Source organism: Oncorhynchus keta, unplaced genomic scaffold (assembly GCF_023373465.1).
Source record: "Oncorhynchus keta strain PuntledgeMale-10-30-2019 unplaced genomic scaffold, Oket_V2 Un_scaffold_3531_pilon_pilon, whole genome shotgun sequence".
In the NCBI taxonomy this organism is placed as follows: domain Eukaryota; kingdom Metazoa; phylum Chordata; class Actinopteri; order Salmoniformes; family Salmonidae; genus Oncorhynchus; species Oncorhynchus keta.
In genome coordinates this window covers 1,468,292-1,494,045 of record NW_026290920.1, presented here as the reverse complement: position 1 = coordinate 1,494,045, position 25,754 = coordinate 1,468,292, and the positions used below count along the sequence as shown (strand labels likewise).

Below are 25,754 nucleotides of genomic sequence, written 5' to 3'. Positions count from 1 at the left end.
CCTGGAAAACGAATGCTCATTGTCATGTGCGGTACTGCTAGCAGCATTTTAGCCAGACTGTTATACTAGCTGTCTAGTCAGTGTTTCATAAATCAATTATATAAATTGCCACCTCATTTTGAGAAATAAGTTGGGCCACTTTATTTCAACATCTGAACTACGTAGACAGGCTAGCATGCTGTTCAAACAGTTGGAGAGGACAGAAGGGTGTGTTCATAACAATTCAACTGTTCTACCTTGTTAGACAGCAAATAGACCCAAGTAGGCTAAATTTAAAATATAAAGATTAGTGGTCTACTCACTAGCACATGGGCTTGAGTGTTTATGAGACTGGTGTTAATTATCTAGAATGCCTGCGACAAGAAGTTAGTCTTTATTAGTGAATGTGCATGGTTGTGGTTATATTTGTATTGTATTGTATTGTATTTGTATTTTTTTTCATACAGATTGAAAGACAGATCAGTGATTATTACAAAAAAAAGCAGGTTAAACTATTTTGATAAAATTGTCATTTTATGGATGTGCAAGGCTTATATTTAGGATTAGTATAATTTCGCAAGTCCTGAATTCATGTTTATTGCTGACTGTTTGAAATGCAGTGTATTTGAACTTAAATTGTACAACAAAGCTTATTTAGAGATTTACTGTATATTGTGAATTGCCCATAAATTTATTTGACCCTTTATTTAAAAGTTTGATTTTTTGGCCATAATCTCAGACCAGTGTATGAGAGGACATAATGGAAGGAGATCCCATCCCAACAGGTTATTTCAGTCCAGTCTGCATTAAGGCAATCAGAATTGTACTCTAGATCAGGGGTACTCAAACTTTAGGGCCAAGGACAAATATTTGTGATAGCAAATTCATCAGGGACCCGATCCAAAATCAGAAAACAACTAGAGTGAGATAAATAAATAAATAAAAAGCATACAAGTACTTTTACTCCTGCAGTGCACGGCTGGACAAACCAAGTCTCGGGCCCTGGGAAAGAACATTTTAAAAGCCTGTCTCTTGGGATCAGAGAACATTTAGCAGTTTTCAAGTTAACTTACATCAATTATACACATTTTTGTCATGGGGCAGAGAGATTGTGTTGTTGTAGCCTGACAAGCTAATATCCTGCAAGTCTACACATTGTGACATTTATGTAAGAAAATAATTAGGGAACACAATCAGTGTAGAGTTGAACACTGTATAAATTGGTAGAATGTATTTATTTGACCCTTTATTTAACCAGGCAAGTCAGTTAAGAACAAATTCTAATTTACAATGACAGCCTAGGAACAGTGGGTTAAATGCCTTGTTCAGGGGCAGAACGAAAGATTGTACCTTGTCAGCTCAGGGATTTGTTCTAGCAACCTTTCGGTTACTGACCCAACGCTCAAACCACTAGGCTACCTTCCGCCTCAATACTGCAGTGGATACCATTATCCCTGTGAGCCTCCCAGGCCCATGTTGCCAAGGGTTATGAAGATACATCGTAGACATTGTATTACATTATACACTCTAAACCTATTCCATATCAATAAAAAAAGTTAGTATTATTCATAATAAAAAGTATGTTTTATTATTTGTTTTCAAGTATTTTGAGATCTGGCCTCCGGAGGTACTGCAGGGGGTCCTCACAATCTCACAATTCTGCAGCGATACGCCATCCCATCTGGTTTGCACTTAGTGGGGCTATCATCTGTTATTCAACAGGCCAATGACCCAAAACACACCTCCAGGGCTATTTGACTAAGGAGAGTGATTCAGTGCTGTAATCAGATGATCTGGCCACCACAATCACCCGACCTCAAACCCAATTGAGATGGTTAGGGATGAGTTCGACAGCAGAGTGAAGAAAAAGCAGCCAACGAGTGCATATGTAGAAACTCCTTCAAGACTATTGGAAAAGCATTCCAGGTGACTACCTCAAAGCTGGTTGAGAGAATGCCAAGAAAGTGCAAAGCTGTCAAAGCAAAGGGTGGCTATTTTGATTTGTTTAACACTTTTTTGGTTACTACATGATTCCATATGTGTTTCAGAAAACAGTAAAAAATAAAGAAAAGCTTAGAATATGTATGTATGTATATATGTACAGTGGGGCAAAAAAGTATTTAGTCAGCCACCAATTGTGCAAGTTCTCCCACTTAAAAAGATGAGGCCTGTAATTTTCATCATAGGTACACTTCAACTATGACAGACAAAATGAGAAGAAGAAAAAAAATCCAGAAAATCACATTGTAGGATTTTTTATGAATTTATTTGCAAATCATTTGCAAATCATTATCAAAATAATGAAACACATATGGAATCATGTAGTAACACAATTGGTATCTGACTAAATACTTTTTTGCCCCACTGTATGTATGTATGTATGTATTACATTTACATTTAAGTCATTTAGCAGACGCTCTTATCCAGAGCGACTTACAAATTGGTGCATTCACCTTATGACATCCAGTGGAACAGCCACTTTACAATAGTGCATCTAAATATTTTAAGGGGGGTGAGAAGGATTACTTTATCCTGTCCTAGGTATGTATGTATTTTTTTACTGCTCTAATTAGGTTGGTAACCAGTTTAAAATAGCAATAAGGTACCTTGAGGGTTTGTGATATATGGCCAATATACCATGGCAAAGGTCTGTGTCCTAGCACTCCACGTTGCATCGTGCGAAAGAACAGCCATATACCTCTCCCCCTCGGGACTTATTGCTTAAATATTTAATGGTGTGTAAAGACAGTATATGAATAGAAAAGGGTGTGTACAGTACAATAAGCTAACCTTTACATAATATATAGGTGTAGATAGATATCACTGAGTGGAAAGCTCTCGCTGCAACGACAGGACATGTGATGATCAGAATATAATAATAATATGCTGCAAAGCAACTTACAGCAGTGTGTCCATTTTTCATATGTGAAGCCTGGAGCAATTGTCACAGACAGACATTTGTCTTGGTCAGCCTAAGGGTAACGCAGTGCAAATTTAAAAAGGGACTAGCATCCTGCCTATAGCCTAACCCTGAAAGCTCTGAAAAACAAGAACACGGTGCGGTCCTGTTAATAGGCCAGCTGACATGGCTGATTAGAAGACAGGGATTAGCAAAACATGTTCTATGTTGATGTGATCAATAAAGTTACATGACATCACAACGGGGCAACCGGGAGACATTAATGACATGCATGTTCCTGGTCCGCAAAGCCAGAAGCAACGGATGGATTACCACTGGGGGAGATCTAATAACTGCTAATGCAGAGTGAGTGAGTGAGTGAGTGAGTGAGTGAGTGAGTGAGTGAGAGAGAGAGACAAAGAATGATGGAGAGAAAGGATGAGGGAGAGCGAGAGAGAAGAAAGTAAGGTACAAAGAAAGACAGATGGCAAGGTAGAGAAAGAAAGAAAATAGACAGGAAATGGATTGGTAGATTGAGAAAGAGGTAGAGGGAGGAAAAGAGAGCAATCACACTGAAAGCTTTGTCCACCCTCTTCAATACATTTGTCATTTTGCAGATGCTCTTATCCAGAGTGACTTAAGGAGCAATTAGGGTTACGTGCCTTGCTCAAGGGTACGTTGACAGATTTTTCAATTATATGGTTTATTTTGCCCCAGTTTTATTTATTTATTTTATTTAAAAAAGCACCATTAGATATACTGAAAACTTCAGTGTTGTGGTCATCTTCAGCTTTTGAATGATCCATAAGTAAACAGTAGGCAGCCTAGCGGTTAAGAGCGTTGGATCGAGCCGACTAGGTGAGGTGCTCTGAGAGTTGCATCACATGAATATATATTTATTCAACCTTTTCTTTTTCCATAAGGAGTTCCTTACTGTTCAAGTCTGTGTGCATCAAGTTATAGTTATGCCGATGTTTCAGTTCTTGACTTGAAGGCTTGTCCAACTTACATAAACCTGGAGAATTAAAAGAATAGCCGAGAACTTGACTGAACGTGGTAGTTGCTGTTGCTAGCAGATCAAGTTCTGGGAAGTCTATTGTTGGTCTTGGAGACAGACGGGTGTGTGTGAGAAAGGGAAAGAGGAGAGAAGGGGGAAAAGAGAGTGTGTGTGTGAGAAAGCAAGAGAGAAAGGGGGAGAGTGTGTGCGTGATCTCGCCGGGCTTCAGCAGCAGAGAGAGGAAGTCTTTGATTTGGATGGATATTGAGTTGCATGTTCCATTCCCCATAATTCATCAGGATGATTCCCTGGCAGGCAGTGGCAAACAGGGTGCTGGTAAGTTATTCAGAGTGAGACGTGAGACACGCACACACATAAAATAAACGCATACACACAAATTATCCCTCTGCTCCAGTATGTCTAGAGAGAAAGGGACTAGAGCACACACAGTATGCTCTTCTGGACATCACAGTACTTGGGTGCTTGGCATCACCCTACCAGAGAGTTTAATAGATTAGCTAGTAAACTGACCAGACCTGATGACTATAGAACCATACCACCTCATTTACAAGAGCACCAGAAGACCCATACCACCTCATTTACAAGAGCACCAGAAGACCCATACCATCTCATTTACAACAGTGCCAGAAAACTGATACCACCTCATTTATAACAGTGACAATTTAAAATAAAAAATAACATGTCTACACACACAGGAGTTTTAAAAGAGGAATTTTAAAGCGTCAGCATGCTTCACTTCGGCTGGAGCCCAGCCGTAGGCGAACCGAACCAGTGTGCTAGCATATTCCCTTAATAGACCTTCACTTGAAAAACAAGAAAAGGTGCCAATAGTACTGTTTGTCCCTTTTGAGACACCATAGCCAGTATACACTTACTCAAAATAGTTAGAATTAATCAAAGATAAAAATTAATGACAGATTTCTTTAGTTTATGTTTTTGCAGTCGGGCAATTTTTCATCTGACTAGGATGTTTGGTGCAGTATTTCTCAAGTGAAAGCATGTGCATTAGGACAAGTAGTGTCTCGTTGAAAGACAACAGGCACTTCATTGAAGAACTTCTACTGTTGACCAATCGCCAACAAGGGGGTAGACTTCGGCTTGCCTCGAGAAAAAAAATGTTGTGCACCCGAACAGAACTGTTTCGTGTGGGAAACATGCAGACGCCTTCACACAAACGTTTCAACTAAAAGCCTTCTTCAGTTCATTCAGTTAGTAAACCCACATGGAGTGAAGGGTGTTGAAATAAACTAGAGAAATGGGAGGATAGTCAAGAGTGTATACTGTAGTAGTAGGTTAGTTAAACAACTACAGTACAGTCCAACCACTGCTGCTAAAATCTACAGTGCTTCAGAAAACCCTGAGTGGAGAGCGAAGAGGGGATGAAAAGGAGAGGATGTTCTAGAAGAGTGGGCGTAGTGAAATCTCCTCGGCTCTCTTTCACCGCCTGTCTGATCTTGGCAGACTCGACCAGTCCGACTCGAGTGAAAAACAAGCTCCAACTGTGAGGGACATCTGGCATGTAGGGGGGGGGAAGAAAAAAAGATTGCCTGCAGAGTGAAAACACATTTTGGCTGGAGGATACTCCTCTGCCCGGCCTCTTCCTTCTCCCAGTGTGAAGATCATATGCTGCAGGGTGCTGCTGACTCAGTATCCAGACCTCAAACACACACACACACACACACACACTGGAGCAACCTCTATTTACACAAACAAAGGGCCTGTTTGCACACACAGAGCCAAAAACCAGGAGAGCCTACTACTGTGTGTGTTAGTCCCTTCCTCTCCAGAGATACTGACTCAACACTATAAACGTCAGCTACTACAGCGCCTAAAATCACTGCAAAACTTAAGAGCTGCAGTTTTTTTCAGAATGGGTGGCAAGGAATAAGTTAGTCCTGAATATTTAAAAAATGTAAAAGCATTGTATTTGGGACAAATCATTCACTAAACATCAACTAAACCTTGCAATGAATAATGTGGAAATTGAGCAAGTGGATGTGACTAAACTGCTTGGAGTAACCCTGGATTGTAAAACAGTCAAAACATGTTGAAACAACAGTAGCTATGATGGGGAGAAGTCTGTCCATAATAAAGCGTTACTCTACCTTCTTAACAGTACTATCAACAAGGCAGGTCCTACAGGCCCTAGTGTTGTCACACTTGGACTGGTGTTCAGTAGTGTGGTCAGGTGCCACAAAGGGAGGCTTGGGAAAATTACAATTGTCTCAAAACAGGGCAGCACGGCTGGTCCTTAGATATACATGGAGAGCTGAAGTTAATGATATGCATGTCAATCTCTTATGGCTCAGAGTGGAGGAGAGACTGACTTCATCACTAGTTGTTTTTGTAAGAAGTGTTGACATGCTGAATGCATGGAGTTGTCTGTTTAAACTACTAGCACACAGCTCGGACACCCATGCATACATACCCCACAAGACATACCACCAGAGGTCTCTTCACAGTCCCAAAGTCAAGAACAGACTATGGGAGGCGCACAGTACTACATAGAGCCATGACTACATGGAACTCTATTCCACATCAGGTAATGCAAGCAGTAGAATCAGATTTTTAAAAAGCAAAAATACACCTTATGAAACAGCAGGGACAGTGAAGACACACACATACAGGCACATTGAAATAACTTATTATACATTTTGTATTGTAAATATGTAGTGGTATAATAATGTTATATGATAAACTGTTTTATCTTGTGTAATGTAAGTGCCTTAATGTGTTTGTACCCCAGGAAGAGTAGCTGCTACCTTGGCAGCAGCTAATGGGGATCCCTAATAAATACAAATACGGGAGCGGAAGGAATGTGTGTTTGTGCACGCTTTTATTTTAAGAGTGTGTTGTGTTGCGCGCGCCTCACTCTGAATAACTTAGCAACACTCTTTACTACAGGCTAACAGGGAGTTTTCCAGATGAAATATCCTTCAAAACCAAAGACTTCCCCTCTCGCTCTCTCTACTGCAACATGGCGAGATCACACACGCGCACAGAGTGACATGCGAAAACATTCCCCTTTCTCTCTCGCCTTCAAACACACTCTTCCCCCCCCTCTCACACACTCCCGTCTGTCTCCAAGACAACTTCCCAGAACTTGATCTGCTAGCAACAGTAACTACTACATTCTCAGTCCAGTTCTCAGCCATTCTTTTAATTCTCCAGTTATGTAACTTGGACAAGCCTCCAAGGCAAGAACATGTGCGTAACAACTTGATTCACAGAAAGGAACTTTTTAAAAAATGAGAAAATATTAGGAGTAGTTGCAGAGTTACGATTGGGGGAGTGAGCTGATCCTAGATCTGTGCCTGCTGGTCATTGCGGCTAGTCCACTTTAAGGGCGGAAGGGAGCTCCAAGGGTCATACAGGGAGATAAGATGGTCAATGTAGCATTACAACTAGCCAGTAGGTGTGTACGTCACAGTGTAGCATTACAACTAGACAGTAGGTGTGTACGTCACAGTGTAGCATTACAACTAGCCAGTAGGTGTGTACGTCACAGTGTAGCATTACAACTAGCCAGTAGATGTGTACGTCACAGTGTAGCATTACAACTAGCCAGTAGGTGTGTACGTCACAGTGTAGCATTACAACTAGCCAGTAGATGTGTACGTCACAGTGTAGCATTACAACTAGCCAGTAGGTGTGTACGTCACAGTGTAGCATTACAACTAGCCAGTAGGTGTGTACGTCACAGTGTAGCATTACAACTAGCCAGAAGTTGTGTACGTCACAGTCTAGCATTACAACTAGCCAGTATGTATGTCAGTGTAGCATTACAACTAGCCAGTAGGTGTGCACGTCAGTGTAGCATTACAACTAGCCAGTAGGTGTCAGTGTAGCATTACAACTAGCCAGTGTGTGTCAGTGTAGCATTACAACTAGCCAGTGTGTGTCAGTGTAGCATTACAACTAGCCAGTGTGTGTCAGTGTAGCATTACAACTAGCCAGTGTGTGTCAGTGTAGCATTACAACTAGCCAGTGTGTGTCAGTGTAGCATTACAACTAGCCAGTGTGTGTCAGTGTAGCATTACAACTAGCCAGTGTGTGTCAGTGTAGCATTACAACTAGCCAGTGTGTGTCAGTGTAGCATTACAACTAGCCAGTGTGTGTCAGTGTAGCATTACAACTAGCCAGTGTGTGTCAGTGTAGCATTACAACTAGCCAGTGTGTGTCAGTGTAGCGTTACAACTAGCCAGTGTGTGTCAGTGTAGCGTTACAACTAGCCAGTGTGTATGTCACAGTGTAGCGTTACAACTAGCCAGTATGTATGTCACAGTGTAGCGTTACAACTAGCCAGTATGTATGTCACAGTGTAGCGTTACAACTAGCCAGTATGTATGTCACAGTGTCGCATTACAACTAGCCAGTATGTGTCACAGTGTAGCGTTACAACTAGCCAGTATGTATGTCACAGTGTAGCATTACAACTAGCCAGTATGCATGTGACAGTGTAGCATTACAACTAGCCAGTATGTGTCACAGTGTAGCATTACAGCTAGCCAGTATGTATGTCACAGTGTAGCATTACAGCTAGCCAGTATGCATGTCACATTGTAGCATTACAACTAGCCAGTATGTATGTCACAGTGTAGAATTACAAGTAGCCAGTGTGTGTCACAGTGTAGCGTTACAACTAGCCAGTATGTATGTCACAGTGTAGCGTTACAACTAGCCAGTATGTATGTCACAGTGTAGCGTTACAACTAGCCAGTATGTGTCACAGTGTAGCGTTACAACTAGCCAGTATGTATGTCACAGTGTAGCGTTACAACTAGCCAGTATGTATGTCACAGTGTAGCATTACAACTAGCCAGTATGTATGTCACAGTGTAGCATTACAACTAGCCAGTATGGATGTCACAGTGTAGCATTACAGCTAGCCAGTATGTATGTCACAGTGTAGCATTACAACTAGCCAGTATGTATGTCACAGTGTAGCATTACAGCTAGCCAGTATGTATGTCACAGTGTAGCATTACAGCTAGCCAGTATGTGTCACAGTGTAGCGTTACAACTAGCCAGTATGCATGTCACATTGTAGCATTACAACTAGCCAGTATGTATGTCACAGTGTAGCATTACAACTAGCCAGTGTGTGTCAGTGTAGCGTTACAACTAGCCAGTATGTATGTCACAGTGTAGCGTTACAACTAGCCAGTATGTATGTCACAGTGTAGCATTACAACTAGCCAGTATGTATGTCACAGTGTAGCATTACAGCTAGCCAGTATGTCAGAGTGTAGCGTTACAGCTAGCCAGTATGTCACAGTGTAGCGTTACAACTAGCCAGTATGTATGTCAGTGTAGCATTACAACTAGCCAGTATGTATGTCACAGTGTAGCATTACAACTAGCCAGTATGTATGTCACGGTGTAGCATTACAGCTAGCCAGTATGCATGTCACAGTGTAGCATTACAGCTAGTCAGTATGCATGTCACAGTGTAGCATTACAACTAGCCAGTATGTATGTCACAGTGTCACTCGTGCTTACATAACACTGCAGCCTCAGACACTCACTGTGTGTCTCACTCACACCATCCCACATTCTCTGATACTTGCTCTTCCACTTTTTAGTTCTTTCTTTTTACAGGCACAAACACTAAATGCATGTAAAAACACTAACTCCCTTACTCAAACACCTAAAATGTGCTTTTTGGTCCACCAGGCACTGCAGATAGAAATCTACCATCCACCCATTTTTTACCAGCCAGTGTTTTTTTGCAAAAATTACATGAACACCAAAAAACTGATGAGCATGTTTTGTAATGTTTCTAAAACAATAAAATGTAAGAAGTAGTATTGTTCAATTTTTCCTTTTTGATGACCCAAGTCTTTAATGAAAATATCACAGATGAGAGAACATTTCACCTGCCCCTTTAGGGCGGGTGGTTACCGTGGTAATGTGATGAGTGTCATGTTTTGTGCCTGTGAGATTGAATCCGACTAGTATCAGTGTTGCTTCTCTTCCCTAGCAGTTGAAACTCAACATAGCTTGTGAACAGATAAATGTAAATAGCCAAGAAACAAGGACAAAGTTTCACTTCAGTAGACTACTGCAGCATTTATTCTGCTATAAATGTGATAATACTTGACTATTTTTATTCACAAATACAAGTGAAATGCTCACACTGTGGAGCCCTGGCCACCCACCCACCAATGTGGCTGGTGAAAGACATCTTACCCACAGGTATTAATTTTAGGCCCTGCTTACTCACTTGCTTCCCCCCCAACTTACACAGTCTTTCTTTGCATGCAGTGTGAAAGAGTGAAACACAAGCAAACCACACAGTCGAGTAGTGTATGGGAGAATATACTGGCTCAGAGACCGTGCTTGAAGAAAGGGTTTCTTAAGGCGCTGACTGACAGTTGGTGTTTCCAAAGAAAGACCATCCTTTCTCTACTGAGAATCTGAGCGTTAAGAGCTCGCAGACCCACTCCCACCTCAGTCCTCCTACTAACCCACACAGTTAGAAACCAAATATGTGCAGTTTGAAAGCAATTTCCTGCAATTCTACACATTTTTCTATGGCACAGAGGCCCAATGACATGACTGTTTTGGATTTTTACATCCTCCCTGACTGTATAGTTTTTATTTTGGTGATTGTTAGTTCTCAAAGATGATCTTATTAAAAAAGATATGTGGCTCCATTATCTTTTCTACATACTTCATATACTCAGTTTATTAGGTACACCACCCAGTTCTCAAAAATGGATCGTTCTAACAGACATTGAGTCACGTGGTAGACAGGCATCGAGGCATTCAGTTACTGTTCAATTGAACGTTAGAATGGGCAAAACAACTTTGAGCATGGTATGATCGTTGGTGCCAGGCTTGCCGGGTCCAGTACCTCATAAACAGCTGCCCTACTGAGCTTTTCACGCACAACGGTTATTTGGGTTTATCGAGAATCATAAAAAAATATATATATATATATTTTTTTTATGATTCTCAACTTCTGCTGATATATATATATAAATAAAAATCAGCAGAAGTCCTGTGGCCAAAAAACAGCTCGTTGATGAGAGGTCGAAGGAGAATGGCAAGAATCGTGCAAGCTAACAGGCAGGCCACAAAGAGCAAAATAACCACGCAGTACAACAGTGGAGTGCAGAACTTGTTGATGGGCTATTGCAGCAGATGACCACACAGGGTTCCATTCCTACCAGCTAAAAACAAGAAGTAGTGGCTCCAGTGGGCAGGCAATCACCACTGGCCAATTGAAGAGTGGAAAAACATTGCCTGGAACATGACAGCGAGTTCAGTTTACTAGAGTGGCTTGCACAATCCCCAGATGGAACGGGCTGTTCGCAGCATAAATGTACCGCCGTTCAATCTGCAGCAACTGTGTGATGCCATCGCCTCAGCATGGACCAACATCCCTGTGGAATGTTTCCAACACCTTGTAGAATGCCCCGATGAATTCATGCTGTCTGGAGGCAAAGAGGGGTCCGACAGATCTAGTGATGGGTGTACCTAATAAATTGGTCAGTAAGTGTGTCGCTTAAGTTTACTCTGAAAACATTACCATTCAGAAAATAAATGACTATTTATTTTATCAGTGGCGGCAGCGATTTAGCAGAAGTTGCTTGCCCCTGCTAAATTAATATAGGGGAATCACAACAGTAACACAGGCACACTCTCCCACCAATGTCCATGTCCATTAAGCCGAACTGTCAGTGACTAGCACAATGTATTACATGTCATGTTTTTATAATGACTAACTGAGCCTTGGGCTTCAACAACACTCTGCCCACACTAGCAAAGGTCAGTGAGCACACACACATTTACACCACACACACAAACCTGCCAAAAGGACTCACAGCAAACACCAACAGTGCAACCATCTTGCTAGCTGCTACAATATTTTACATTGTATTTGATTCCTTGTAAAAGAGACCTTGGTCTCAATGGTGACTCCCTGTTAAAACAAAGATGAAATAAATGCAATCAACAATTCCATAGATATGCATTTTAAGAGCACATCACATGCTGGGTAAGCTACACTGTAGTCCAATGGCACAACAAGGGTCGTGCAGCCCTCTGCATAGGCTACAACATGAACCTCTATGCTGAAATTCAGACATAATGGATTGATTGACAGTTTGACAAATTATAGCATTTATTAGTTGTAAATCGTTGTCATCAGCTTTGTCAACATGCTTGTGAGAATTCTGACAGTTTAGAAGCAAAACACATTTGAGGGCCCCAGATGTTGTACAGGTACTAAGTGTGGTAATAGTTGCTACAGGTAAGTTGACTACGTACTACTGGTACTAGTTTCTATATGCACGAGTTACTACCAAATATTACTGGTAACTGGTTCCTACTGGTACTACTTGTGGAAGGATATCTGCCGTCCGTGCTTGTCGATGGGCCGGCGGTGAGGCAAGTTAATGCGTTGGTTGCGGTCCCGGTGCACCCTCTCTACCAGGCCATGGTGACGTGTCCCCCTGACACTGTCCAAGGCCCCTGGGAAGCCACCCTGAGGAAGAGGGAGATGTTAAAATGAGAGAGAAAGAGACACACACACACCAAATACCTGGTCTCCTGCCACAACCTGAGGGACAGTCCGTAAGCATAAAAAAAAGAAAGAAAGAAGAAAAGAAGAAAAGAAAAGAAAAGAAAAAGAAAAGAAAAAGAAAAGAAAAGAAACGAGAGACGGATATCGTTCATTAAAACACTCAAACCCTAACCAAAATGAAAACACTACAGTTACAATGAACGAGCACTAACAAATGATTAGGATCAAGTGCAGCCAGGTCCATTAAACCTGTACTAGCATCTCTAAGGAGTAAAGAGTCACGTTCTTCTACTGTGATCGAGTCTGGTTTCTAGGTCTGCGTCCCAAATGACACCCCATTCCCTTTATGGTGCACTACTTCTGACCAGGGCCCATAGGGATCTGGTCTAAAATAGTGCACTATAAAAAGAGAATAGGGTACCATTTAGAATGCACACCTAGACCCCTAATCCCACCCCTCAAAAGAGCCATTCTTCAACACAACAAGGGCACTTTTACCTGGAGCTACTGTATTGTAGCATACACATCTAGGCTAACGTTAGCGCTCTATCCTCTGAGGACAAACCGATTCAGGCAAGCCCACGTGGGCAGCTACAGCGCTATCACATTCACCCACTGTGTGTTTCTTCTGAATGAGACAGACCGAAGCCAGAACACAGATCTTAGTACTTTGTTGTTGCTTGTCTGGGTAGGATAACATCTGAATTATTTAGTTAAGAGTCCTCAAGAGAGGCTTGCTGTTTTGAATTTCTGAAAGTATAGTGCTATACTGTGCAGAGCGCCGTGTGTGTGTGGGACCATCTAGGGCGTCATTGAGGTCTGGATTTGTTGAGAGGGACATTGTCTCTGTTAGGCAGTGATTACAAGGAGAGTCTCCATTTCCAGAAACTGTCACACATGCTGTAGTTTTTACAATAAAATGTGCATCAAAGTGGTTTTTACAGTAAGTGTACCAGACATACTGTAGTTTTTACTGTTTGTGTTGCTGGGCAAGGGGACACAGTTTGGTTGATCTCTTTGCCAAAACCATGCAAACGTGTGAGTAGGACTACTTCAAAATACATACTCATACCAATCTGGTGGCCCTTTTTGGTTGAATGTCTAGTTGGTGCATATAAATGTATTGGCCATATAAGTAATGACCAAACACGTCAAGTGGAGGCCTAGGTTTAGCAGATAGACTTCCAGTCATTGCGCTATGGGTAACACTAGTTAACATTAGCTCGCAAAACTACCAACCAACTTCCTTCATACTGGACACAGAAACATAAAAATGGTATCCACGAGTTCATCTGACTCTGGGGAAGTAGATAAGGGGCCTCATTGCCAAAATCCAGAAATGTTCCTTTAAGTCTACAGTAATATTGTTTAAAAAATGTTTTTCATTACCTAGCCATTTTATCTGCTACAGCAAGGGACCATGCTCTGTCAGCTTGAAGTCCATACCAAGCAGTGAAAACTTCAGTTGTTTATATGCATCTATACTACTGCCATCATAGTAGCACTGTAATCCTGGCAGCTGTGAGAGTTACAGTTATGGTGTTATAGTTGGACTTGGTTGCATTCGGGAGGGTGCAACGCACTGAAACAGCTAGAAATGTCAAGTCCAACATGGACATTAGACCTTACTGTACCGGACAGGAAAGCAGTTCTATCCCAATGTTCCATAACACTGTTGTACCCTACTACTTAGTCTAGCTTGGCAGACTTGTACAATATTGACATTTAAATTACTGACGGGTCATGGTACCCTGTGCCTGAGTTTGGCGGAGGGTGTAACACAGCCAACTAGTCCACATGTTATCCCCACACCAGAGACCGGAGTTCACTTCCTGGTCCCTCATCCCTGGCCTACACGTAATGTCAAAGGTACCCATTGGTAGATGGGTACAAATAAAGCAGATATTGAATATCCCTTTGAGCATGGAGAAGTTAATAATGCATCCCATAACATTTTTACATGGAAATAGCTGTTCTATCACTCAGCCTAAAGTAGCAGCCAATGTTAGGCCTACATTGAAAAAAAACATGCAGGGCTTGACATTAACCTGTTTATCCAGGAGGTGACTGACAATGTTGTTGTGTTTGATGGAAGAAACCACTTTACAAAATAAAATGCATTATTATTCCCATAGCATTACAACAGAGAATCAGATAAATGATGCTACCATCTGCCTACCTAGCTTATTCAAGCCTGTCTCAAAATACAACACTGCCCCTTTAAGACAAAAATAAGCTCTTTACTTACTCCCTTTTCAAAGACTTCTTCCCTCCCCTATTCCTGATTCCAAATGATCTGTACTAGAGGTCGACCGATTATGATTTTAACGCAGATACCGATTATTGGAGGACCAAAAAAGCAGATGCCGATTATTCGGCCAATTTTTAAAAATGTATTTGTAATAATGACAATTACAACAATACTGAATGAACACTTATTTTAACTTAATATAATACATCAATAAAAACAATTTTGCCTCAAGTAAATAATGAAACATGTTCAATTTGGTTTAAATAATGCAAAAACAAAGTGTTGGAGAAGAAAGTAAAAGTGCAATATGTGCTATGTAAGAAAGCTAACGTTTCAGTTCCTTGCTCAGAACATGAGAACATATGAAAGCTGGTGGTTCCTTTTAAACATGAGTCTTCAATATTCCCAGGTAAGAAGTTTTAGGTTGTAGTTATTATAGGACTATTTCCCACTATACCATTTGTATTTCATTTGACTATTGGATGTTCTTATAGGGACTTTAGTATTGCCAGTGTAACAGTATAGCTTCCGTCCCTCGAGCTAGCCATTTCACTTCGGTTACACCAGCCTCATTTCGGGAGTTGATAGGCTTGCTTGACGCACAACGAAGCGCAATGCTTGACGCACAACGAAGCGCAATGCTTGACGCACAACGAAGAGCTGCTGGCAAAACGCACGAAGGTGCTGTTTGAATGAATGTTTACACGCCTGCTTCTGCCTACCACCGCTCAAGTCAGATACTTAGATACTTGTATGCTCAGTCAGATTATATGCAACGCAGGACAGCCTAGATAATATCTAGTAACATCAACCATGTGTAGTTAACAAGTGATTATGATTGATTGTTTATTATAAGATAAGTTTAATGCTAGTTAGAAACTTACCTTGGCTTACTGCATTCGCGTAACAGGCAGTCTCCTTGTGGAGTGCAACGAGAGAAAGGCAGGTCGTTATTGTGTTTTTAGACATTGGACTAGTTAACTGTAAGGTTGCAAGATCGAATCCCCCGAGATGACAAGGTGAAAATCTGTCGTTCTACCCCTGAACAATGCGGTTAACCCACTGTTCCAGGCCGTCATTGAAAATAAGAATGTGTTCTTAACAGACTTGCCTAGTTAAATAAAAAAGGTATATATATATATATATTTTTTTTTTTGTGTTGTTTAAAAAGGCAAATCGGCGCCCAAAAATACCGATTTCCAATTGTTATGAAAACGTGAAAAATCAGCCCTAATTAAAATCGGCCATTCCGATTAATCGGTCGACCTCTAATCTGTACCTGGCATAATAACTCACTAACTAGCAAAGGATATGAACTAAAAGTGCACACGTGGCTACATGCAGCGCTCACTTTGATCTCAACATAATAGCATCTACTCATGACCACAGCTGTAAACAGAGTCCAGTTCAAAGTAAATGGCACAGATCCATATACGGCAATGGCCTATTTGCATATAGACCTACTGCAGCGCTGTTTGGTTATGGGCGGAGTCCTGTGTAATACAATCCTACTCCGATGCGTTCTGCCGACAACAAAATCTTTTGCATTATTTGTTTAGTTTCGGTATGTTGCATTGAAAGTGGCTAATATTGCCTTGATACAAGCACAATTGCCAGAGTAAAGGGAATGGTTGATAGTGTTAACTAATGGGGAAATCTCTAGAAAGTTGAATGTAGTTCAATCCTCGTGCTTCTCTCCGTGGGCTGATATTTCTTCTGCGCAGCAGTACTGGGGAGCTGAGATGGAGTCTCGGGGGTACTGCGTGCCCGCACGCAACTTAGAGGGAACAATGGTTATGGGAATACTTGTAATCAGGACAATGATCAACAACCAATTTGACAGAGCTTGAAGACGTTGGGGCTAATATTGTACAATCCAGGAGTGCAAAGCTCTTAGAGATTTACCCAGAAAGACTCACAGCTGTTATCACCACAAAAGGTGCTTCTACAAAGTACTGAATCAAGGGTGTGAATACTTATGGAAATGAGATATTTCTGAATTTATCTTCAATACATTTGCAGAAATGTCTAAAAACATGTTTTCAATTTGTCATTACGGGGCATTGTGTATAGATGAATGAGAATAAAACAATATATTTAATCCATTTTGAATTCAGGCTGTAACATCAAAATGTGGAATAAGTCAAGGGGTATGAATACTTTCTGAAGGCACCGAATATAAAACATTTATGGGGGGGGAAAAAAGAAAAAAAAGAAGAAAGAGCACGATTGTAGGGGAGGGGGGCTCACCTGGAAGTCGGCGCTAGCGTTGCCGATCTGGTTGACGTTGGGTAGGGAGCCTCCATAGTACTGGGCCCTGGTCTGGGTCTGACGTAGCTGTTGGATCTTCTGGAACTGCACCTGTTGGTCAACAACAAAACGGCAGTCAGTAACCAAGGAGCCACAGGGGAAGGAGGAGCAGGATTTATTAGAGGGATGTCCAATAGCTGTCCTGCGAAAGAAAGTCTCGTCCTGACACGTTCAATCTTTTCTCAACCAGTTGAAATCAGCATAATATTTATGGATCTATACAAAGAAATACAGAAACAGGTCAAACGACATGCAGCTAGTTTGCTGTCCTACCAGCTTCAGTTTGAAGTAATTGCGTTAGCTGTGTAGTTGGCTAGCTCCTATGAACAGTGCCCTGACAAGAAAGCACATTTTCTATGAAGGGAAAAAAAATCACGCATCATTAGCTCATTGTTATGGATGTATCCAAAACATCTTAATGCAATTGCAGCTACTTTGCTGTTATTCTAGCTGCACTGTTTGAGCTGACTGTGTTAGCAGTAGTTTGCTAGCTAGCAAGGGATAAGAGCGTTGCCAGCCAGGACGGCAACGGAACATTAACAACTAACGTATGTGCCGCGTCTCTGGCAACCAAACCGATAGAGTCAACGGCCAGCCCGCTTGACTAGCAGCCATAGATGTGTCAGAACTACGCCTATATTTTCGTTGAGGGATGAAAATAGCCTATTTTCAACATTTAATGGTAACCCGTTGAAGAAAGGCTACTGTACGCTCGAGGTTGTGCGAAACAACTTTTTTTACTCTGCTCCGCCCTGTACCTATGACCACAGCACAGCCGCGCTAAAAAAAAAACTGTTGTTTAGCATGCCCTCCGCTTTATTTTGCTCCAGCCCAGCATCGACTCCTCTCCTACATGACTAAGATTGGCCAATGGTCACCCATGGGCTAATATGTACAAGACAGCAAGAGTGACAGAAAGTTGTACATCAGAGAAATAAGACAATGGAAGTTGTTGCTAGTTTTGTTTTTTGGTTCAAATCAAACATTGCCTTCAATGTTGGCTGTATGGTTCATATACATGATATACTATCAATTTCTTATTTAATGAAATTACAGAAATCCTTAGGTTTTAGACAAACAATATTTAGGTTACGCTTTTGCTCATGGATGTGGGGAGGTGTCATTTCTGTCCAATGACATAGTCTAGGTTCTGGAGAATACATCTCTTCATTAAAGGGAACCCCCAGAAGCAAACGTTTTGTAACCTATCCATTCACCAATTCATAGAAATTAGTCTGGTATAGCAGCCTGTCTCCACACCGGGCCCCTTATCCAGTGTCTCAGAGTAGGAGTGCTGATAATGAATAACAGTAGGCTATATGGACAGATCCTAGAGCAGCGCACTTACTCTGAGACACTTTGTGGATACAGACCCTGTGCTCCTCCAACACAGGACCAACTCAGGGACCACACAGAGCATGGTTTGTTCGGCTAAGGTAAACAGTTCCAATTATCAATTCTGATCAGGAAAAGGCAAATCCGTGGGGCATTTCTTCCTCACACTAACCAAAGGACAAAATTTGAATCTCAAAGACTGACCTCATTTGATGCAATCAATGGGTTTACACAGAAGAGGAACACTCAGAGAAGAGAGGACAGTAAAATAGTTGACAAGGAGCTAAGCTAGGTTTAATTTAACACTATACAGCCTCAGGGACATTCAGGAGACCTTTAGCTCTTGTTGTGATTAAATGTCAGTCAAATTGAACACGTGGCTCGAGCTCCAGGGAAAGCTGTTCTCTCTCGGTGTGTCTGACAAGCCGGCAACATCTTGCTTGCAGGTGTAAGATGAGCCAATGTCTGTCTACAAAGTAAGAGAGAAGATCACTGATGTTGGACTAAGGCTGAGCGATATGGCTAAAAATCAGAGGGACACCAGTCTCAACGTCAACAGTGAAGAGGCAACTCCGGGATGCTGTCCTTGTAGGCAGAGTTGCAAAGAAAAAGCCATACCTCAGACGGGCCAATAAAAAGAAAAGATGAACATGGGCAAAAGACCACAGACACTGGACAGAGGAACTCTGCCTAGAAGGCCAGCATCCGGGAGTCACCTCTTCACTGTTGACATTGAGACTGGTGTTGAGGGTACTGTTTAAATGAAGCTGCCAGTTGAGGACTTGTGAGGTGTCTGTTTCTCAAACTAGACACTAATGTACTTGTCCTCTTTCTCAGTTGGACACCGGGGCCTCCCACCCTTTCTATTCTGGTTAGTGCCAGTTTGCGCTGTTCTGTGAAGGGAGTAGTACACAGTGTTGTCCGAGAACTTCAGTTTCTTGGCAATTTCTGGCATGGAATGTTACATAAAAAAGACAAGTTACAGAAGAAAGTTTTTGTTTCTGGCCATTTTGAGCCTGTAATCGAACCCACAAAAGCTGATGCTCCAGATACTCAACTAGTCTAAAGGGCAGTTTTATTGCTTCTTTAAATCAGAACAGTTTTCAGCTGTTCTAACATAATTGCAAAAGGGTTTTCTAATGATCAATTAGCCTTTTAAAATAATCAACTTGGATGAACTAACACAACGTGCCATTGGAACACAGGAGTGATGGTTGCTGACAATGGGCCTCTGTCCGCCTACGTAGATATTCCATTTTTAAAAATCTGCCGTTTCCAGCTACAATTTCCAAGTCTACACTGTATTTCTGATCAATTTGATGTTATTTTAAATGGGTAAAAAAATGCTTTTCTTTCAAAAACAAGGATATTTCTAAGTGACCCCAAACTTTTGAACAGTTGTGTGTATACAGTCGTGGCCAAAAGTTGAGAATGACAAATATTACATTTCCAAAGTTTGCTGGTTCAGTGTCTTTAGACATTTGTGTCAGATGTTACTATGGAATACTAAGGTATAATTACAAGCATTTCGTAAGTGTCAAAGCCTTTTATTGACAATTACATGAAGTTGATGCAAAGAGTCAAAATTTGCAGTGTTGACCCTTCTCTTTCAAGACCTCTGCAATCCGCCCTGGCATGCTGTCAATTAACTTCTGGGCCACATAAATGATGGCATTTGGCAGCCCATGGCAGCCCATTCTTCCATAATCAATGCTTGGAGTTTGTCAGAATTTGTGGGTTTTTGTTTGTCCTCCCACATCGAGGCTTGACCACAAGTTTCCAATGGGATTAAGGTCTGGGAGTTTCCTGGCCATGGACCCAAAATATCAATCTTTTGTTCCCCAAGCCACTTAGTTATCACTTTCACCTTATGGCAAGGTGTTTCATCATGCTGGAAAAGGCATTGTTCATCACCAAACTGTTCCTGGATGGTTGGGAGAAGTTGCTCTAGAAGGATGTGTTGGTACCATTCTTTATTCATGGCTGTGTTCTGATGCAAAATTGTGAGTGAGCCCCCTCCCTTGGCTGAGAAGCAACCCCACACATGAATGGTCTCGGGATGCTTTACTGTTGGCATGACACAGGACTGATGGTAGCGATCTCCTTGTCTTCTCCGGACAAGCTTTTTTCCGGATGCCCCAAACAATCGGAAAGGGGATTCATCAGAGAAAATGACTTTACCCCAGTCCTCAGCAGTCCAATCCCCAAACCTTTTGCAGGATATCAGTCTGTCCCTGATGTTTTTCCCTGGAGAGAAGTGGCTTCTTTGCTGCCGTTCTTGACACGAGGCCATCCTCCAAAAGTCTTCACCTCACTGTGTGTGCAGATGCACTCACACCTGCCTGCTGCCATTCAAGCTCTGTACTGGTGGTGCTCCAATCCCGCAGCTGAATCAACTTTAGGAGACGGTCCTGGCGCTTGCTGAACTTTCTTGGGCGCCCTGAAGCCTTCTTCACAACAATTGAACCGCTCCTCCTTGTAGTTCTTGATGATCCGATAAATGGTTGATTTAGGTGCAACTTACCGGCAGCAATATCCTTGCCCATAAAGCCCTTTTTGTGCAAAGCAATGGTGACGGCACGTGTTTCCTTGCAGGTAACCATCGTTGACAGAGGAAGAGCAATGATTCCAAGCACCACCGTCCTTTTGAAGCTTCCAGTCTGTTATTCGAACTCAATCAGCATGACAGAGTGATCTCCAGCCTTGTCCTCATCAACACTCACACTTGTGTTACTGAGAGAATCACTGAAATTATGTCCTTTTGTGGCAGAGCTGACATACAGTGGAAATGTTTTGGGGGGGATTTAGTTCATTTGCATGGCAGAGGGACTTTGCAATTAATTGCAATTCATCTGATCACTCTTCATAACATTCTGGAGTATATGCAAATTGCCACCATACAAACTGACGCAGCAGACTTTGTGAAAATTAATATTTTGTCATTCTCAAAACTTTTGCCCACAACTGTACACACAGAGATTTTAACTTTCTCTAAATAAAGCTTTGTTCCACAATTTAAGGTCAAAACACCCCATTTCAAACAGTCAGGAATAATCTAATGAATTCACGGCTTGTAAAATACCTTGCCTAAAAATATCACTTCCACAACCATAAAGACCCAATTTCATCAAAAGTTTCACCTGCATTTTTTTTGCAATAATCATTGATCTGGCTTTCAAGTCTGTCTTTGAAAATGCAATGTTGTTAGACATTTTACCAGAATATGCACATTTCAGCAATAGTGCCCAACTTCTTGTAGCAGTCATAAAATATTAATACAGGTCTCAAACAATCACGTGCTAATGAGTAGCCACCTAAACTTTATATTTCAAGTCTAGCCAACTTGGGTGTATTTGCTTGCTAACATGGTATAACAGTTGAACTGTTCTGAATACACCCTCCTGTCCATCTCCACCTGTTTGAAGAACTCTGTTCACTTTGTTTAGATATTGAAATCAAGTGGCCTACCGGGATAAGATGCTTATTACTAAGAATCAGAAGGAGTTGCCAAATTCTTATATAAATCTGTATTTGTATACTCACTGCACATTTATAAAAACACAGACCAGACAGCTAGCACATAACAGTCTGTTGCTAAAATGCTGCTAGCGGTATTTGGTACCGCAATGCTGCATTACATTCAACAAAATCATGTTTATTGGGACTCTCATTTTAGTAGGGTCTGCTCTATTCTACATTTTGGGAGTTGAGACATAAAAAGGGTATCGTTAGAACATTTTTCATTATTTAATTGTACGAAGTTTAAGCGTTTCAGTGTCCATTTGACCGATTCTGTAGGACCAAACCTCAAATGCAAAAAGAGTTTAAACTGCTTGTTGTCAGTGAGGAAGAAGTGTTCTTTAGTCTTTGTTGTTTTGAGTGGCAGGGGGAGGGGAGGGTCTTGGTGTCTGTGTAGAAGTGGGAAAGTGCAGTGAACACAGCACAGAAGGAGACAAGACCAAAAAGACAGTCAAAAACTGGGGAGAATTTTTTTTATACCTTGAATCTTGCGATATAAGCATTTGGAACGTCGGACTAAACATACATTGAAATCAATTTGATATAATCGCCCAGCGATTATAATTTCCCCTTAATGCATAGCAATCTCATTGCCAAAACCACGTCTGTTTACCCCAGCTTCCCAGATAGGTAGCCTACCTAACATGGTCATAGCCTAACTTGGCATAGACCACACCTTAATATAAAAAATTACCTATCACAAGATTGTCCCACCAAAGACAAAATGCAGGACTATTTTAAATACTTCCAGCCAATCGGGTAAAACAGTGCTTAACTTCTTCGAGATAGGGGGCTCTTTTAATTTTTGGATAAAAAAACGTTCCCATTTTAAACAAGATATTTTGTCACGAAAAGATGCTTGACTATGCATGTAATTGACAGCTTTGGAAAGAAAAAAACTCTGACGTTTCCAAAACTGCAAAGATATTATCTGTGAGTGCCCCAGAACTAATGCTACAGGCGAAACCAAGATGAAATTTCATACAGGAAATGGTCCAGATTTTGAATGCGTTGTGTTCCAAAGTCTCCTTATATGGCTGTGAATGCGCCAGGAATGAGCCTGCACTTTCTGTCGTTTCCCCAAGGTGTCTGCAGCATTGTGACGTATTTGTAGGCACATCATTGGAAGATTGACCATAAGAGACTACATTTACCAGGTGTCCTCCGTCGAAATTATTGCGTAATCTCCAGCTCCATACGCGTTCCATTTTCTTCAGAGGAGAAAGTCAACTGCCACGAATGATTTATCATCGATAGATGTGAAAAACACCTTGAGGGTTGATTCTAAACAACGTTTGACATGTTTCTGTCGATATTATGGAGTTAATTTGGAAAAAAGTTTGCGTTGTAATGACTTAATTTTTGTTTTTGTTTTTTTACCCAAAAGTGATTAACAAAACGGAGCGATTTGTCCTACACAAATAATATTTTTGGAAAAACTGAACATTTGCTATCTAACAGAGTCTCCTCATTGAAAACATCTGAAGTTCTTCAAAGGTAAATTATTTTTATTTGAATGCTTTTCTTGTTTTTGTGAAAATGTTGCATGCTGAATGCTAGGCTTAATGCTATGCTAGCTATCAATACTCTTACACAAATGCTTGTTTAGCTATGGTTCAAAAGCATATTTTGAAAATCTGAGATGAGTGTTAACAAAAGGCTAAGCTTGAGAGCTAATATATTTATTTAATTTAATTTGCGATTTTCATGAATAGTTAACGTTGCGTTATGCTAATGAGCTTGCGGCTAGAATTAAACTCCTGGATACAGGTTTTTTTCGTAGCCAAACGTGAACAAAACGGAGCGATTTCTCCTATACAAATAATATTTTTGGAAAAACTGAACATTTGCTATCTAACTGAGTCTCCTCATTGAAAACATCTGAAGTTCTTCAAAGGTAAATGATTTTATTTGAATGCTTTTGTTTTTGTGAAAATGTTTCATGCTGAATGCTAGGCTTAATGCTATGCTAGCTATCAATACTCTTACACAAATGCTTGTTTTAGCTATGGTTCAAAAGCATATTTTGAAACTCTGAGATGACAGTGTTAACAAAAGGCTAATAAGCTTGAGAGCAAATATATTTATTTCATTTCATTTGCGATTTTCAAGAATAGTTAACGTTGCGTTATGGTAATGAGCTTGAGGCTATAAATAGGATCCCGGATACGGGATTGCTTGTTGCAACTGGTTAACAAATGGGGTTCCGGAGGACGGGATAATGCAACAAGACAACCCAAAAATACATCCATCATAAACAGAACACACATTCCAGCACCTCAGAGTATCCAATAATACTATTCATAAAGATGGCACAGAGGGACAAAATGTCAAAGACCTTGCGGTGACATTATTCCCACGGGTTAAAAGAGGAAATCCATTTCCACAACAACTCATACGAGGGCCTTAGTGACAAACTGCAGATGAACAACATAGGAGAAGCTGAAAGCATCTGCAGACCACGAAGCACCGGTGTAGACCTTCTCACAGAGCAGGAAGACACTTTGCTAGTTTACTTTCCTAAAGAGAGTGTGCAACAATATCTTTAGAAAGACACATGAACACTTTGCTTTCAGTAGAAACAGAAAAATCTGTATAAGCCTACATGTAGGCTGCCCTATGCATTTATCCACATTAGCTGGCAAACTCCTTGACCATTCAGTGAAATAGCCTAGGTCGACTATGCAGTGGTGGGAAAGCAGTTTACCCTCCGGTGAAAATAGACTAGTGAGGTGCAAAATTTAAATAAATAAATAAATAAAATCGCTAGTTTACATATTGGGATATTATTTGACAATATCGCAATATGATTTTTGCACAAGTTGGCTGTACCTGCACCAAAAACATTTTTCCTTCATAGCATGTTCTCCATATTTTAACAAAAAGGGAGCCAATTTGTTTTAAGCACTTAATTCCATGACTGATCAAAACGTATTCTCATGGGTCGCTCGTCCCTCTGCATGAGCAATATGTTTGGAACATCAAATTGCAATAAAGTTACAGTATCAATTGAATTGTTTTGGCTCTGTACTCTAGTACTTTGGATTTGAAACGATAAAATGACAAATGAGGTTAAAGTGCAGACTCATCTTTAATTTGAGGGTATTTTCACCATATCGGGTGAATCATTTAGAAAATTACAGCACTTTTTGTACACAGCATTTAACACCATATTACCCTCCAAACTCATCATTAAGCTCAAGACCCTGGGTCTCGACCCCGCCCTGTGCAACTGGGTCCTGGACTTCCTGACGGGCCGCCTCCCAGGTGGTGAGGGTAGGTAACAACATCTCCACCCCGCTGATCCTCAACACTGGGTCCCACAAGGGTGCGTTCTTAGCCCTCTCCTGTACTCCCTGTTCACTCAACTGCGTGGCCTCCAACTCAATCATCAAGTTTGCAGACGACACTACAGTGGTACGCTTGATTACCAACAACGACGAGACGGCCTACAGGGAGGAGGTGAGGGCCCTCGGAGTGTGGTGTCAGGAAACCTCACACTCAATGTCAACAAAACAAAGGAGATGATCGTGGACTTCAGGAAACAGCAGAGGGAGCAGCCCCCTATCCACATCGATGGAACAGTAGTGGAGAAGGTGGAAAGTTAAGTTCCTGGGCATACACATCACGGACAAACTGAAATGGTCCACCCACACAGACCGCGTGGTGAAGGCGGCGCAGCAGCGCCTCTTCAACCTCGAGGCTGAAGAAATTTGGCTTGTCACCAAAAACACACAAACTTTTACAGATGCACAATCGAGAGCATCCTGTCGGGCTGTATCACCACCTGGTACGGCAACTGCTCCACCCATAACCGTAAGGCTCTCCAGAGGGTAGTGAGGTCTGCACAACGCATCACCAGAGGCAAACTACCTGCCCTCCAGGACACCTACACCACCCGATGTCACAG

At 41.4% G+C, this 25,754-nt stretch overlaps 1 protein-coding gene across 1 annotated transcript in view; it reads right to left on the bottom strand.

The window, feature by feature from the left end:
• crtc3 (CREB regulated transcription coactivator 3) overlaps positions 1-25,754 on the bottom strand; it is a 94,480-nt gene that overhangs the window by 59,726 nt on the left and 9,000 nt on the right. The window contains exons 2-3 of the mRNA XM_052515963.1: positions 16,931-17,041; positions 12,259-12,390 (exon numbers count right to left, since the gene is read on the bottom strand). Of these exons, the coding sequence (XP_052371923.1) occupies positions 12,259-12,390; positions 16,931-17,041 (243 nt within the window). The remainder of the gene's footprint in view (positions 1-12,258; positions 12,391-16,930; positions 17,042-25,754) is intronic.